Here is a 17,420-nt window from a genome sequence, read left to right on the forward strand (position 1 = left end):
GCTTATATAGCCTTCTCCTGGCTCAGAGAATGTAACAACCTGTTTGACCCACTGGCCAATCAAAAAGTATCTACTGAAAAACAAGCCTCCCTCCCCAGGCTTCTGGTGCACTTTAGCCTAGGGGCAGGGAAGATCTTTAAAATTTACATTCGCATTACAGTGACCTTATCCCCCTCAACAGCATCTGGCTTCACAGCTGGAGCAGCCCCTGCCAAGTGGGAACCAGGGCCCCATTGGGAGGGCAAATAGAGTATCACGTGACAAAAATATTTCATCTCACCTTCTTCCATAATTCTCAAAGCACGCAATCCCTCTATGACTGTTGTTTAAGAGGAGAGGCCAGTGGGTAATCTGCCTCTTCAGCCCAAGAAAGGGGGCAGCAGAAAGTAGGTAATTGGCCAGATGTCACCTCGTTCATTGGTGGGTGAGCCCTGCCTCCCAAAGCCCACAACCCCACGGTCCAAATTAAATAAGAATACGTGACAAGTAATACAAGTGGAATACTAGTCATTTATTATTGCCAATGCTGAGCAGTTGTGCTACAAGCGTATCCAAATTTCGTGCCCACTTCTTTTTTTTTAATTTTTTAATTTATTTATTTTTAGTTTTCAACATAGATTTCCACAAAATTTTGAGTTACAATTTTTTCTCCCCATCTTTCCCCTACCCCTCACCCCAAAATAGCAATCTTACTGAATACCCCTTCCCCCAATCAGTTCTCTCTTATATCCTCCCCCTACCTAGGGTGAACCCCTAGCTTACTAGTATGGCAAGATGGGTTTCTATACCCCAGTACCTGTATATCTTATTTCCCAGTTGCATGTAAAAAAACAATTTTTAAACATTTGTTTTTATAACTTTGAGTTCCAGATTTTTTCCCTTCTTCCCTCCTCACTCACCCCCACTGAGAAGATAAGCAATTCAATATAGATTATATATGTGTAGTTACCCAAATCATTTCCATAGTAGTTATATTGTGAAAAACTATATTTCCCTCCATCCTATCCCACCCTCCACTTATTCCATTTTCTCCTCTGACCCTATCCCTTTTCATAAATGTTTGCTTCTAACTACCCTCTCCCCCAATCTGCCCTCTCTTCTATCCTCCCCCCTCTTATCCCCTACCCCCCATTATCCTATAGGCTAAGATACCCAATTGAATTTGTATATTCTTCCCTCCTTAGGCCAAATTCGATGGGAATCAGGTCGTCCCATTCCCTTTCACCTTCCTGCTCTTCCCCTCCATTGTAACAGTTTTTTTCTTGCTTCTTTTATATGAGATAATTTACCCTAATCTATCTCCTCCTTTCTCCTTCTCCCAATAAATTCCTCTCACCTCTTAATTTTATTTTTCAGATATCATCCCTTCATATTCAACTCATCCTGTGCCCTCTGTGTATACATGAACATACAAATGTCCACACTCACATATATGTTTATATACACATACATATATATGTATGTATACATATATATATACATATATATTCCCTTCAGCTGTCCTCATACTGAGAAAAGTCTTATGAGTTACAATTATCGTTTTTCCATGTAGTAATGTAAATAGTTCAACTTTAATAAGTATCTTGTGACTTCTTTTTCCTGTTTACCTTCTCATGCTTCTCTTGCTTCTTGTAGTTGAAAGTCAGATTTTCTGTTCAGCTCAGGTTTTTTCATCAAGAATGCTTGAAAGTCCTCTATTTCATTGAATGACTGTATTTTTCCCTGTAGCATTATACTCAGTTTTGCTGGGTAGGTGATTCTTGGTTTTAGGCCTAGCTCCTTTGACCTCCAGAATATCATATTCCAAGCCCTTCCATCCCTTAATGTAGAAGCTGCTAGGTCTTGTGTTACCCTGATTGTGTTTCCACAATACTCAAATGTTTCTTCCTGACTGCTTACAATATTTTCTCCTTGAACTGGGAACTCTGAAATTTGGCTACGATATTCCTAGGAGTTTTCTTTTGGGGATCTTTTTCAAGAGGTGATCGGTGAATTCTTTCCATTTCTATTTTGCCCTATGGTTCTAGAATATCATGGCAATTTGACTTGATAATTTCTTGAAAGATGGTGTCTAGACTCATTTTTTGATCATGGCTTTCAAGTAGACCAATAATTTTTAAATTTTCTCTCCTGGATCTATTTTCCAGGTGAGTGGTTTTTCCAGTGAGATGTTTCACATTGCCTTCTATTTTTTCATTTGTTTGGATCTGTTTAATAGTATCCTTTGTTTCTTTCAGACCCCATTTCACATGCCACCATCTGTATAAAGGGCTGCTACTGCCACCCCCTCCCCCAATTACCTTGCACTGATTTTGTGTAGATTTTGCCTGTATTCACATATGTTCATATTTATCTCCCCACTGCAGAATGGAAGCTTACTGAAATTACAGACTGTTCATTTTTTTCTTGTGTATAGCAGACATTGGATCAATTTTTTGTTGATTGATTGAAACTTTTCCTTAGCTATTGAGGGGGTTCTCCTATTTAAAAAGAAATTTGATAATAGGATTATTTTTTAAAGGTTCAATATTTTCAGAATCTTTCTTGGTTGGAAAAAAGTAAAATTCTTTTGATTTGTAAATGGCAGTGCACATAATAACCCAATTCTTTTTAGAAAGTCACTTCAAAAACACTGGGTTTTAGCCATTTGGAAATAAATGCCATTTTTTAAAGCTGTAGTCATTGCTGACTTTTGAACCTTGTCATACTAAGGAGAGATAATGAATATTTTCTCTACAGTAACCCAAGATGTAGAGATAAAAATGTAGCCTAAGGAGATGGTGATTTGGTTTCCTAATAGAATTCCATTGTCCCATTGCTTGACCTGTGCCTCTAAGCCATTTAATAACTAGAGATCATCTGGTGCTTTAGAAGGAGGTTGAAATACTATTGAAGAAGAGGAGGGGGGCAGCTAGGTGGTACTGTGGTTAGAGCAGCAGCCCCGGAGGGAGGAGGACCTGAGTTCAAATTCGGACTCAGACACTTGACACTTACTAGTTGTGTGACTCCACACAAGTCACTTAACCCCAACTGCCTTCCCCACAAAGAAAGAAAAGCCGACTGAGGAGCCCCACTTGTTAGAGGACGTCTGAGAAAGAGCCGTTGTAGGCCCTCCCCAGCTACCTCCCAAGAGGGAAGATAACCCAACTCTTGGAGGAACTTTCAGTGACCAAGCCCACAGGAGAAATAAGCCAGTCAAGGCCCACCAAGAAAATCTTTGAAAGGCTGAAGAGAGACATTGGGAAAATGAGATGAGGTGTTTTGGTACTTCCCAGTAAAGGAGGAGGAAGCCTTTCATTGTTGGCTCTGAAGGAAGAGACACCAACACACGCCGACTGTTCTCTTGAAAGCCTGTGTCACCCATTTGGGAGCCAGGCCTTCTTCAGTCATGCCCTGACATCAAAATCAGCACCATTTCCAGTCTCTAGCTGCTGGTTTGGGGCAGCAAGGTGATCCCGTGGATAGTGTACAGGAATGCCTGAATTTGAATCCTGCCTCAGATACTCACTAGCTGTGTGACCTTGGGCAAGTCACTTAACCCTGTTTGCCTCAGTTTGCTATTCTATAAAATGAGCTGGAGAAGGAAATGGCAAACCACTCCAGTGTCTGCGAAGAAAACCCCCAGTGGGGTCACAGAGTGGGACAGGTCTGAAACAACTGAACGAGGATATCCAAATATTGGATGTGAATGACAGTTATCATTGCATATTATAAATTATACAGTGCCTGGAATCTCGCCCAGTGTTTTACATGCATCATCTCCTTGGAGCCTCTCAACAACCTCCTAAAGTACCTGTAGCTGTTATTCTTCCTGTTTTAAAAATGAAGAAACTGGGGCTGGGAAAGGTTCAGTTACTGACCCCCAGGAGCACAGCCCATGAGAATCAAAGGTGGGGAAGGAACCCAGCTCTGACTCCAAGTTTAGGAATTGAGCCAATGGAATTGTTATTCTCCACCCAAGAAACAGGATTCTCCCATCTGGGACCCTCGCTTTAAATGTGGAAATAAACCCTGAAAACAATGCTATGGGCCAGCTCTCCTTTACCAGACCATTCTCCACTGATCTTTTATTTGTGGCAGGTTACAAACCCAATATTCAGAGATCAATGAGACCACCTCGAATCTTGAACATGGCACCCTTTACCTGTTGTGATAAAGATCACCCATGGTCAAAGGGCCATGTGTCGTAGGCTCCTGAATCTCATGGAACATCGGGCAGTCTTAGGCTCCCACCTCTGTGGTCCTGAGTGACCGCCTTCAGTGCTTACATTGGGCATAGCAGCGAGGAAGGCCACCCAAGTGCCGCGGTTTTCCTGGGAAGGCTGGAAGTACATTTGTTCTGCTTAGGAATTTACATGAGAATGCAGCCTAGCTATTCTGTACCTATTGAGTTGCATAGGACTTCCTCCTTGCCTTTGTGTTTAGGAGCTCGGAATCTCCAGAGTAGCTGTCTGGGGCTGCCCTGACCCAGAAGGATCTTTTCAAATGTAGATTTCTGAGCACACAAACCTTGCCTGGTGTTCAGAGAAGGAAGGATCCCAGGGGCCTGAGGGTCACTAGTCCCTCCAGCCCGCCCTTCATTTATCTCTTTTAGACCTAGCAAACTTCTTCCTTGTCTGCTTAATTTCATTTATTATTATATCGCTCAAATGTCTAATCTTTTCTCATTTATCTTTTGGCGATTAAAAAGATAACTGACCAAAAGTTGGTATCCATCAAGCAGCAAGCTGTTTTTAAGTGATTACTGTGTACTAGGTACTGTGCTAAGACACAAAGGAAGAGAGAGAGGAAGAGGGAGAGGGAGATGACAGAAAGAAAGGAGAGGAGGGAGGAAGGGAGGGAGACAGACAGACAGAGAGATAGCATAAGAAGGAGTATATATTAAGTGCTTACTGTGTACCAGCTGCCATGCTGTGTGCTGGGATTAAAAATACTAGCAAAAACAAAAGTCCTTTGAACACGATCAATTGTTTAAACATGTCCTTAAAGCTTAGACCGAGGATAGTCTGGGTCACACCACCTCCCATGGCTAGAGCTTTCCATTGTTACCTTGCGCAAAGGAAAAGAGGACTTCATTCCTTGTGCAGTTCATACACTATCTTATATTTGATCACAGGCTGGGCCTTCTGGTGCCAAGGAACAGCAGGGACCAGAATCCATCCCTCTGTGCTTGTGGCATAAGGAGCCCTGCTGACCATTATGAAATCACTCTCTCTGTACAGGTGGCAGCTTTCTCTCTTCTATCTTTTCAATTTAAGCCATACTTTCATTCGCCATCATTTCGATATTCCGAGAAGCAATGATTGTATTCTTATAGAAAACCATTTACTGCCCGAACAAAGTCTTTCTCTTTACTGAGGGCCAAAAGAAAAGGAGTAACTCAGATATTGCCCTAGGACTGGTCTTCTGCTTGTTTTTACTTCTCTCATCTCTTCTATGATGTGATAATGAAACACCTTAGAAAAGTAGAGACTTAACAAGTGTGCTGTTGTGTTTTTTTTTATTTTTGTTAACAAGCATTTATTTTTTTCTCCCTCACATCCCCTTATCCTACTTCCTTCTCTCTGCATCCGTTCATACAAGTCTTGCCCCAGAATTGTCCTTTTTATCCTTTCTTACAGCACAATAATATCCCATTACATTCATATTTTATCATTTTCTCCTCTGTTCCCCAGTTCATAGTCGACCCCACAGTGTCCAGTTCTTTGCATCCACCAGAAGAGTTGTGCTAAATATCTTTATACAGATGGGAACTGCCACCATTTCTTTGGAGTGTAGTGTGTTTGTGAACTAATATGTTTAAAATATGGGGGGGGGGGGCAACTAGATAATGCAGAGAAAATAGAGCACAGGCCCTGGAATCAGGACGACCTGAGTTCAAATCTGGCCTCGGTGCCTTGACACTTAGTAGCTGTGTGACCTTGGGCAAGTCACTTAACCCCAATTGCCTTGCCCTCAAAAAAAAAAAAAGAAAATATGGGTATATTCTATTATTTTCTCTCATCTAATCCATCAGACTTGGTGGATTGTTTCTTTTTTTAAAAAATAAACTGGGTTGAGTTCCATTTTAAACTTTCTTTGAGAGTGGGGAAGGATGAGATGTGGTGAGGATGCTTTTCCAAGTCTACTTTGCACACCATGCAGCAGATGTTTCTGCCTGGAGACAAGATGAAAAGGGAGAGTATTTTGGTGTAATGGAAATGCAAATTTAAAGATCTTCCCTGCCCCTAGGCCCTTTGATAGGCTTTGGAGACTCTGAGAACCTTCCTTGATTTGAAAATATACTCTGCCCCCTAATAGGCTGAATGTGGTCACATGGAGCCTGTGGCAGGAGGCTTGGTTTTCAGGAATGCCCACACCTTGATGCTGTGTGATTGGGCAGTGGGTCAAGAGGGTGGTTACATTCTTTGACCCAGGAGAAGGCTGTATAATCCCTGATGTGAGGCTTTGCTTTGGGGCTCACTTTGAGAAGTGTTGTGTGATTTGACCAGATGAGACTCTGGGCAGCCATTGAGAGCCCCCCAGCTTTGAAAAACCCAGATGTTGATGCTTCCCTCTCTGGTAACTGTGATTTGGTATGGATGTAATGGTTGTACAGTTTGGAAGCCTGTCTGCTTGATCTGTTTCTCTGTCTTGTAACTTCTGTCTGTATACTCTGAAGTTCAGGGTGCTGACCTTTTTCCCCTGAACTAGGTAAACAATATATGTTTGATTGATTAAAGTAAGCTTGTTAACCCATTTTTGAGTTGCTTTCCTTTAGAAAAGCAGATCTAAGAACCTGTGTTGGCAGCCACCCTGGGGATGCTGAGGTGCTTGCTGCTATATCCAGGCATGTGAAACAGGGATCTTAAGAGTCAGTCTAGTCCAGTCCTCTCATTTCACAGATGAGGAAACTGAGGCTTGGAGGAGTTACACAAGGAAATGCGAGAGGTAGGATTTCAAGCCTGGGTGTTCCAAGTCCAGTGTTCTCTCCACTGCACCCTCCTGCTGCTCCTGGTACTGTATGTATCCTTTTGGCCACTTCTCTGTGTTCCCCCTTATCGTTTTTCAAGAAACGTCCTCTCCAGTGGAATGGCTGTGCCTTCATCGTCATCTCCACTCCAGCTCCTACAAAGTCACAGTCAGCCATGACATAGTTACAGCCATCAGTTTTTAAATTTAAAAAGCAGTAGTGAGTTTTTTAGTTAAAATGTGGATATATTTTGTGGTTGTATTGTTGTTGGGGTTTTTAATCACTTTAAGAACTTGCTCCTGCCATGTGGCATCTTTTATTTTCAAGATGGGTGGTAAAGAAGGCTGCAGTCACTGCACTCTCTATCAGTCATTATGCAGAGCAACTTGGCCTTATTTCTTTTGTGTTTTATTTATTTAAGAAAACAGCTTTTAATGTGATATCTGTGTCTCAATGTGCTTCTGTACTCATATGGCTAGCAAAAATAATCTGAGAATGGCTAGAAAGGGATTGAGACAGTATAGGACGGAGACCTCAGAAATTATTTCCCCAATCCCCTTAGGAAAAAATGAACTTCATAAGAGAGAGACTTCTTGCTGACAAACAACTGAAAAATAGCCCCCAAAGAGGATTTCCAATGAGCATTAGAGCACATGGTTAGGAGAATTTTTTTCTCCAAGACTTAGCTTCAGTGCCCTCGATAAAAGGGAAGTGATGATTCATTCAGTATTCTAAAGCATAGGACCCAGTGCTTTATAAATGGCACGAGATGCTTCAAGGGTTAATGCCTCCCTGTGGTGAGGGAAGCACTCATGGAACTGAGCTGGGCAGTCTGTAAACATTAACAGGATGAGGAAATCTGCTTCCTTCCTGAAACCCTGTATCTGCGGAGCATGCAGATACTCTCACTGAATTGGGAGAGGTTTGTTGTTTATCCTAGGAGACAGGAATGTAAGATGCTGGCTTAGGGAAGCTTAAGAGGGAGAGACGCCGCTGTCCCCTCTTCTTACTAGTTGTCATGGAAGGCTGTACAGAGAGGAAGGGAGGAAGCGCATGTAAAAGGCACTGTAAAAAGTTACCGTTAGAGACAGTCAAGACAAGAAGAATAAAACCCTCATTCAGTAAACACTTGTGGATTGCTTGCTTCTCTGGGGACTCTTATTTCATTTAGACCCTGGTCATCCCATTAATATCACTGTTTAGGTTAAGTTAATCTCCATGGTGAATTGACCATTCCCTTTGTAAATATATTTATATATGTATGTGTGTGTGTTTGTGTGTACATGTGTGTATACATGTATGTGTGCTCTGTGCATGTATGTACACACACATTCCCCTTCATCTGAAGCTCCTTTAGACTTGATGCAGTGAGTCCCACAGCTTTGATTTCTAAACTCCAGAATTACAATCATTGGAGAGTATACTTTAAAGGCAGAGCAGTGTGCCAGCTTCTGGCAGATCACACAGTTTCCCAGCCAAAGTTTTCTGGTTACCTTGAGTTACCTTCTAGTACCTAATAAATCCAATCAATAAGGCAGGGCATCGCCTGAGCCCTGTGTATAGGACAGGCATACAACAAACACAAAACACAATTAGCATTTGCCCTATGCTATAGCCTGTAAGGACTCTGCATCGTACTGGCCTTTTACATGCTAAAACTAGATAGTGGACGATTGTAAAGGAATACTGCAGGACTTTCTCTCAAGCCCATCCCCTCCCCCAGACTCTCCCCGATTTTCTTCAGAGATGATCTTTCCCTCCTCAGACCTTGAGCAGTGAGTGTTTTCTTTGTGCTTCTCCTGTGTGCCCACCACAGTCTTTTTGTTTTTTTACTGTGAAAGCTCCATGAAAGTGGGGACCTGCCATTTTTATCTTCATATGCCTTTCAATATAGTTCAGTACCGTGCACAGAGTAGACACTCAGATGTTTCTTGCAAGATACATTAAGCATTTTAAGAAATCAAAAACGTTTAAGATGGCCCCTCCTCTAAAGAAGCTGAACTACTTTGAGATATAAGACTTCCTAAAACTTTTTCCTTATTTTCAAGATTAATCTCTAACCAACTGTGATAAGTGATTTTATATTTTGTGTCTCCTTCTATAAAGCTCTAAGATTGGCCACTTTGCTAGGACATAAGTCATTTTTTGTTTTCTAAATCTCCCATCTGCTTAAATTCCCCTCTCCTAAAAATCCAATGACCCTGGGTTCTCAAGAACTACACATACCGAGCCCTAACTTTGCAGGGTCTGCCAGACTGGAAAGACTTTGTGGGAGTACTCGTGCCAGTGATGAGCTTTCTAGCTGCCTATTCGTCCTTTGTCTGTCCACTCTCCCCTAATTAGATTGTAAGCTCCTTGAGAGCAGGGGCTCTTTTTGCCTTTCATCGTACACCCAATGCTTAGCCCTATGCCTGGCATGTTATGGGTCTTAATAAATGCCCCTTGGTTGACTTGATTGTGGTCTGTCACCTAGCCTAGCCAAGTTTGGAGAAGTTTTTCCTTAGAAGTTTGGCCCTTAGAAAATGAATTTTTTTCAGCCATAACGATTCATAAGTACTCACTACTAGGTTGGCATGGAGAGGGTTGTATTCTTTGTGGAAAGAATGTTGTTGCTGATAAAAATTACTCATCCTTGGAGTCTAAAATCTTGGCATAAAAGAATCAGAATTTCTTTTCTGCTAAACCATAGTTTTAGAATAGTAGCAGAGACTAGACTAGACCTGTCATGTTGTTGGTCTAGAGAAATCTGAGATGAGGAGATGACATTCTTCTGATGCAGGTAATCCCTTCTCTGAACCTTTGAGTTAGAGTCTCCTGAGCATTGAGAGGTTAAGTGCCTGGCCCAGGTGAGTCAGGGGCAGGACCTGACCCCAGATCCTGCTGGCTCCCAAGCCAGCTCTCCATCCATTGGGCCATCCTGCTTCAGGCGGTCTTAGGGCTTTCTGAGAGTTTGGCAATGTCGACTTTTCTACAACTGCACAGACACTGAAATTCAAAGCAAAGTGATGTCATGTTCTAAACCCATTTGGACCCCTTAAAGAAGAAGTGCCTAGTCTGAAGATAGCAGCTTCGTTATTAGTATAGCAGGTTTGCTCAGGGAACACAGACAGCTGCTGCCATGGGCATTCTGGCTCAGCTGTGGGTCAGCATTGATGAGGTCCAAAGGCTCTTCCGACCCTGAGAGTGTTTCCTTTACCTGCTGTGCTCCACTTATTTCACCAGAATCAACAAAGACATGAACAAAGCTAAGTATTTGTGTGCATTTTGTACTCATAAAGGTAAACATCATTTCTTTTCGATGTGCCCCATAGGTTTTATTCCAAGATGATTTAATCAATAGTTTGGGTTTTATACAGTCCTTAAACCCAGGAAAATCTCCTAGGAAAGAACCCTGGCTTCAGGGCCAAGTTACAGTAGCTCCCCTGGCTGTGGAGCTCTAGGAAAGTCATTTTACTCACTCTGAGCCTCAGTGTGCTTATATGTAAAGTGGAGACAGGATAGCTTTCACTACCTATCACACAGTGTTCATGGATGGAACCTGTTCTGTAAACTCCAAAGCCCCATGTGGCTATGAGTTTTTACCATGCTCTATCTCCCACACTGGTGCCCTTGTGCCTGGGCCCCTCCTGTGCAATTGACAGTGATTTACACATAGGGTGTAGAGCAGCCTTTAAAAAGTAGCATACCATAGGGGCAGCACAGTGGACAGAACAATGGACTTAGAGTCAGGAAGACCTGATTTCAAATCTGGCTTCAGAGACTTAGTAGCTGTGTGACCCTGGGCAAGTCACTTAAACCTGATTGCCTCCAAAAAAAAAGTAGCATGCCACCTTGCCTTGCAGGGGACAGGAGGAGCTGGAGGAATGCTGGCCTTGACTCAGTTCTTCAAGAAAGATAGAGATAACCACTCCTGGAGACAGCAGACCCCTCCTACAACTTTACCCCCACATGCCCATGGAGGCACCATTCTTGGCCCCTCTCCTGGCTGTTCTGATCAACTGAGGAATACTAATTGGACATGCAAATGTATAGGAGTTTTAATCCCCTGACTAGAGCAGGGAGGGGATAAAAATCAACTTGTCCCTTACTGCCAAACAGAACACACCCATTTAAGACCCAAAGGTCTACTTTCTGTTTGAAATCTGGGCTTCCAGAGTTTTTTTCATTAACTCTTAAAAAGAATCTACCTAAGACATCTCTTTATATTCAGAGTTCTTTCCCCTGTGCTCAGTTGCCATGTAGACGTGGAAGGATTCTTTCCACTTGGAACTACATCCAGTAAACTAAAAAGAAATTAATTTTCCAATGGTAAAGCCCATCATGGAGTTGTGGAAGGGCTGGGAACAACATTCTCTCTTAGGAAGCCAGGAAGTTGCCTCCTTCTGGTTTGGCCAGAGAACATATCAGCTGCAGCTAGACTATCCTTGTGGGTCACAGTAGAAGGCCAAGCTGCCCAGAATCATGGAGGCCCTTTATGGGAAGGCCATCGCCATGAAAGCACTTGTTGCGCCATTTGGGTCTCAGATTCTTATTGCAAAGTGAATAGCTCCTCTCCACTTCCTCCCCCAGACTCTTTGGGCAGACAAGATATAAGAACCTAATTTCTGTCCCCCTCCTACAGGAATCCTCCAAGCTAATTTAGCTTATTTGTTCAGAGTTCAATGGTTAAAGCTTTGCTGGTGGTGGTGCCCAACTGGGTGTGTCAGTGGGCGATTTGTTTTTTAGAAGCCTGTTCTTTGGCATTTTAATTCATCCAAAATTCAGATATATCTGGGTATCTGCTTGGGCATACCCAGGCATGGCTTAGCTCACTAAGATTCTCTGTGCCCTTCCCAACCAGAGCTTAAACTCTCTCCACCAAATGGATGAGTGCTTACTTCACAGTAAAATCGGCTGAAATGAATTTTCCTTTCCCAATCCTCCTGTCTCTAATGAAGATGCAATAAATTTGGAAGCACCTGACAGATCAGGCAGTCTACCCGAGAGAACCCAAGCCATCCTGCACCGACGACGTGACCCACCCCTAGGGAGCTTAAGTTGACTTTGCTCAGTGCCATGTTAAGTGTTTGGATCAAAAGCGCCCCTGTTTCTGTGTCTAGTTTTATCACTGTATTATGTCCAGATCGCCTCGGGCAGTATTGGTTTCTTCTGTGGTGCTGATTGGAGCCACATCCAGAAAAATGCCTTTCTTCCCCTTGTTCCTGCTGACTGAGGAGGCCTGTTCTTACAGCTTTCATTAGCTGTGCATTTTTTATTGCCTGTGCTGGTCTCCTGTACAAGTTCACTTCTCTTCTTTGTGTGCTTAGAAAATGGACAGAAAAGCAACTCAATAATCACAGTAATAATCATGGTAATTAACACTTAGCTGGCACTTACCATTGCCAGGTGCTGCGCTAAGGGCTTTAGCATGATTATCTCATTTGGCCCACATGACAAGCCTGGGAGGCAGCTTCTCTTGTTATCTCACTTTACAGATGAGGAAGCTGAGGCAGAAGGCTGTAAAGTGACCTGTCCAGAGTCACACAGCTAGTAAATGTCTTAGACTAGATTTGAACTCTGCTGTTCCTGGCTCCAAGGTCCCACGGTCTATCCACTGCGCCACCCGTGCATTTTTGCAGTGTCATTTGACCAATTAATTTGTGTTATTCTCTTGTAAATGCATATGTTTATGCAAATGCTTATGTAATTGGGGATGTTTCTTTGATACAATCTTCTGAGAGATACAGAGCAAGCGTATTCCTTTGGGACCAAAATCACACTGTCATCCCAAGCGCTTTTCATTCATCTACTATCTGGCTTATGCCGAGTACAGAAACGAGTTAACTTAGATTCAGTGACAGGACAGTGGGGCCTGCTCAGCCATAAGAGATACTAAGAGAACGTTAAATCAATATGTAAATGGCATCTGAAACAGGGTACCAAACTTAGCCTGCTGTTAATTAAATGCAGCAAGAGGTGACTCAAGACTTTCTAAGTCAACAAGTGCAATAATTGTGGGCAAGAAATAAGTGAAGATAAGAGGGCTTATTACATTGTGGCCTGCTCACAGATACAAGGGCCTTACTTCCTCCAGCTGCCTAGTTAGAATTATATTAAAAGTGTGAGCCTTGCCCCCTTTTATGAGCTTTTTTGTGACAAATCCTTCTGGTTCCACAGAAATTGTAGTTTGCAAAAAAAAAAAAAGCACTATCTGTAACTTAAAACTGGAAACTAAATTTCAGTAGTGAGTGAAAATCCACATGGGACCTCTGTTTGTAAGACTCAACGTGCTATCAAAAACCATGATATTGCCTCTCCAGAACAGTCCTCTGACCAGTATTACATTGAGCTGACTCTTGGTAAAATGCTTTTTATCATGCCAGATGTAATAAACCTTCTGTTTATTTTGCATTGTGTATTGTATTGCAGACAATAAAGAACCTGTCTCCTTGTCATTGCAGGTCTGGCCCACGTGAAGAATAAGCTGTGCCCTCATTACGACTGGGACGCCAGCGTGTTGCGTCAGTCTTGGCCGACGGTGGATCTCAAGCCCAAGCAGCAGCCCGACATGGTGGAGATGGCTATTCTGGTAAAGAACCTTCTTCCCTGTTGTTGGCTGGTGGCCCCTAGATGGCTCAGCCCATTGGCTGGTCCATGCTGCTGCTCAATCTAAAGGTTCCTCAATAATTCTGTGTATTTTGCTAGGTTTTAGGGCTCTGGTTTCAAACCTCCTTCCAACTCAATCCTTGGTTAATTAGTAATTAGGAAATCTGGCCTGAACCATATATAAGTTATGGGCCTGTATCTGTCTCACCCTAAGCAAGGAATAGACACATATTTTACTAGGTGATCGCATGCCAGCATCTTCTATATAATCTTAGCTATGAACAATGCTGTCTTTAGCCCTTGAGGGATTGGGAGCTAGAAAAGGGAACCTCTTGTGGTTAGAAATCTCTAATCTATTTCTTCTCTTCTTGGCTCAATTCAGAAGAAATCCCCATGTGGCTGTCCTGGCATTCCCGAATGAATTGGTTTTCTTAGGCAGAGTGCACAGGTGGCGGTCCTGTGCTGGGAAGTGCACTCCTCCAAAGCTCCCGTGAAACTGTCTTTGGTTGTTTGAAAGATATAAAATAGAACAGATTCTTCTTTGCTTCAGGGGATGCAGTACAGCACATTAAAATCCATATGACACATAATTATGAAGCCATGTCAGTTGGGTCCTCTGCCAAGTTAGGTTACATCATCTCATTTGGGCCTTTACTGCTTTAGCACTCCCCTAACGCACTCACTGTCACTGGCCATGGCAGCTGTTCGGACCTTCCTGTCTCTCCTCGAGCCTTCCCCCCTCTCCCTGAGGTCCTCGCCTCCTCATCTCCCATCACTTGCACCCCTGTCTTCGCTCTGACATTACCTTCTATACTCTGTATGAATCTTGTTTGTGCAGTTATCTGGATGCGACCTCCTCCAGTAGAATATGCTTTCCTTGAGGGAAAACACAGTGCTTTTGTCTTCCTTTGAATCCCAGTATCCAGAACATAGCAAACACCTGCTGATGGGCTGACTGCTTATATGTCAGTGAGGGGGTGTAGAGGAAGGAGGATCTAGTCTGTGTTTCCTTCTCCCAGATGCAGAGCAAGAGAAAGAATGAGAGACGATGTCCATCCGCTCTTCTTGACCTCTTGTTTAGACTTTTGTAAAAGGCTTGATCCTTGAGAACCCTGAACCTCATGACTGACCCAAGGGTTTTCCCTGGATTTGAACCCTCTCCCTCCCTTTCTGTGCCCTCTTCCAGCAGGTCATTCAGAACTGGCTGGGCACTGAAAGCTTGATGATTTTCATGGCGCTAAATACTGGACAGCTGTCAGGATATTTCTACAGTGGCACTGTCTCATACCTTAGCATTCCTTTCCAAACAAGTGAATTTTGCCCTCTGCTCTAAAATCTCTGACGTGGAAAAAGGGGCTGGAGGACAGGGTCGCTTTGAGGTGGCCTTGGCAGGTTGACTTGGGACACAAAGTCTGCCTGTTTGGACACTGGAGGGGGGAAATCCAGCCAATAAGCGCTTCTTATTGGCCACTGTACAGGTGCCAGGAATTGTGGAAACAAGCACAAGCGAGAAGTGTGTTCGCTTGCCGAGTGAGACCGAGAAATCTGACCACCCAGAGGCCATGAGCCAGCGAGGGTTCAGCCCTTCCACATCTGTGTCAACAGTGGTCAGAGCAGAAAAATCAATATTTTCAAAGAAAATGTTTATACCAGGAGACCACGGTCCTTCACAGCTGCTCTGCTTCTAGCTGCTGCTTCTCCACCCACAGCCTCTCTATCCTCTCCCCTTCCTGTTGTCCCTTCCTTAATGGCCCATTCCATGACTGTCTTGTTGTCCAGACTTAAACTGAGGCATCAGCAGGAGTGGTTAGTGCCTGCTGGGGGCTTTCCCATGAGAAACCCTCAGGCCTGAGACTCTCTACAGCACCACAGAGTAGCCTCTGAGACATCAGACACAACTGTGAAAGGCCATATCCTTCCACTGAGATAATGCGTGCCTTTGGCATGATGTTGGGTGGGAAGGGCGATTGGCTCAGGCCAGTGCATTGACTGGGCCATTACAGAGTGAGCTGTGCAGGTCAGATGAGTGGGCACCAACAGAACCTTTGCAAACTAGAATGGTCTGTGTGTAGGTGACTGAGATGGGGAGGAAGACTGTTGGAAATGGTTTGTACTCAGGATTTCTGCTTTCTCCCTCATGCTCCCTGACGGGCAGACCTAGTGCTGAAGAATTCAGCTATCAGTATTTCCACTGCCCACATTCTTGGCAACTTTATCCCAATCAGTCAGAAATCTGACCAAGTTCTTGGCACACACTTGGGGCCTAATAAATGCTCAAGTAGAATTACATGTTATTAACATGAACTTTAGTCTTTGAATCCTTCTCATTTCCCCCGGAAAATAAGAATGAAATCCCCTTCCTGGGGCCTAAAGAGCAAAGTTAGAGACACATGGACTTTGCTTATGGCCTCCAAAGCCCAGAATAAACAGGAGAATGTAGGGTGGGAAAGTCCTCCTGTGGCTTTTCTTCAGCCATGTCCTCACACACAGATCTCAACCGCCATTCACAGACTCAGCCCAGAGGAGAGTTTCACTGAGGGGCTGGGCCCCACAAGGCACTCATCCCTACCTTGTGTGCAGATGGGCAGCCTTATACAATCAGACTCCTCAGAAAGGCAGGAATTCAATGTTGTTGTTGCTGTTCAGAGGGAACATTACCTGTAGAGGGGTCACCACTGTCCGCTGACGGCCACATCCTGCAGCCAGCCTCTTGTCGTGGGCTGCTTCCCTGCTCTCCGTTGTTAGTGGTATGGCCCTCCCTCCCATCCCACATCCCCCACATCCCTGTGGGTTATGCCTGGCTCTGGGACTTTTATTATTATCATTATTATTTCTTGTTCTTATTATCTCACCGCAGCTTTGCAGGGTATAAGCCTTCCCTTCCCCTTGCAAGAATGTTCTGCCTTCTGTGACGTTCAGTTCGGCAACCATTCATAAAGTGCTGCCCCGTGCATGGCCCTGTGTGTCGCACTGAGGATCTTCAGACTCAGATGACTTGTGGCTGCACCCCTGCAGCAGCGCCCGTCACAGCCATCTGTGCCCCTCATCCTGGGCAGGCTCACCACAGAGGCCTGGCCGGCACGTCTGGCCTTCCTCAACTTTGCTTGTTCTGAGGACACCAGTGAAGCGTGCTGCGGTCATTCCTCACTCTGGGTCACTGCGTGACCAGACTAGCTTCACTCTCACTAGAAATGTCTGCCTGATGGCATCCTTTACCATGGTTTGTCATCTTGATATCTTATCTGTCCAGAGCCGCAGCCGGCTCACACCCACTACGTATCTCTCTCTGAGTGATTTAATTTGTGGCTCTTCTGAGACCACGTTCTTGTGTCTCTTGACCAAGCCATGTAGCAACACCAGAAAAATATTGATATTAAAAAGATAGTTCCTCGTTTCTGGGAGAAGGTTAGTCATTACAGGAGCTTCACGTCTTCACTAAAGCAATCTAGTTCCTGTTCTCCTCCTGTTTAATTCTGGACTTAGCTCATTGTTCATTTGCACCTCTATCCGAGGGTATACATATGGACTCACTGATTGGGAAAAATTGTTTGTCATAAAAATTTTTACGTTATCATTTTTCAAACTGGTTTTACCCTCTGTGATTTCTTTTTCTTTTATGAGGCAGTAACAGCTCAGAATTTCCTATCCTTTTTCTCCATAAGATTTCCTATATCAGCTTATATTCTAAACCATCATTCACCTTGGCCGCCATATTTCTCTGCTTGGCAAGTAAGTCAAAAGTTTACTGAGTAAGACACTTTCTGTGGCACTTGATTTGCATTCGTTAAACCTCCACATGAAGTTATTAGGGTTTTCTCTTCTTCCATGTCCCATTTTTCACCATCCATCGTTTGCTTTAACAGGTCGGGATGATGTCATTTTG

The 17,420-nt window shown here is 43.7% G+C and overlaps 2 protein-coding genes across 2 annotated transcripts in view; one reads left to right on the forward strand and one right to left on the reverse strand.

The window, feature by feature from the left end:
• CDCP1 (CUB domain containing protein 1) overlaps nucleotides 1-17,420 on the reverse strand; it is a 562,995-nt gene that overhangs the window by 498,530 nt on the left and 47,045 nt on the right. The gene's annotated exons all lie outside the window — the stretch shown is intronic.
• Nucleotides 1-17,420, forward strand: part of LARS2 (leucyl-tRNA synthetase 2, mitochondrial) — a 137,037-nt gene that overhangs the window by 115,751 nt on the left and 3,866 nt on the right. The window contains exon 12 of the mRNA XM_069088296.1: nucleotides 13,393-13,520. Coding sequence (XP_068944397.1) covers nucleotides 13,393-13,520 — 128 coding nt within the window. The remainder of the gene's footprint in view (nucleotides 1-13,392; nucleotides 13,521-17,420) is intronic.

The sequence above is a fragment of the Petaurus breviceps genome, unplaced genomic scaffold (assembly GCF_028583685.1).
Source record: "Petaurus breviceps papuanus isolate PSGF00001 unplaced genomic scaffold, PetGlider_PUasm1.0 185, whole genome shotgun sequence".
Classification (NCBI taxonomy): domain Eukaryota; kingdom Metazoa; phylum Chordata; class Mammalia; order Diprotodontia; family Petauridae; genus Petaurus; species Petaurus breviceps.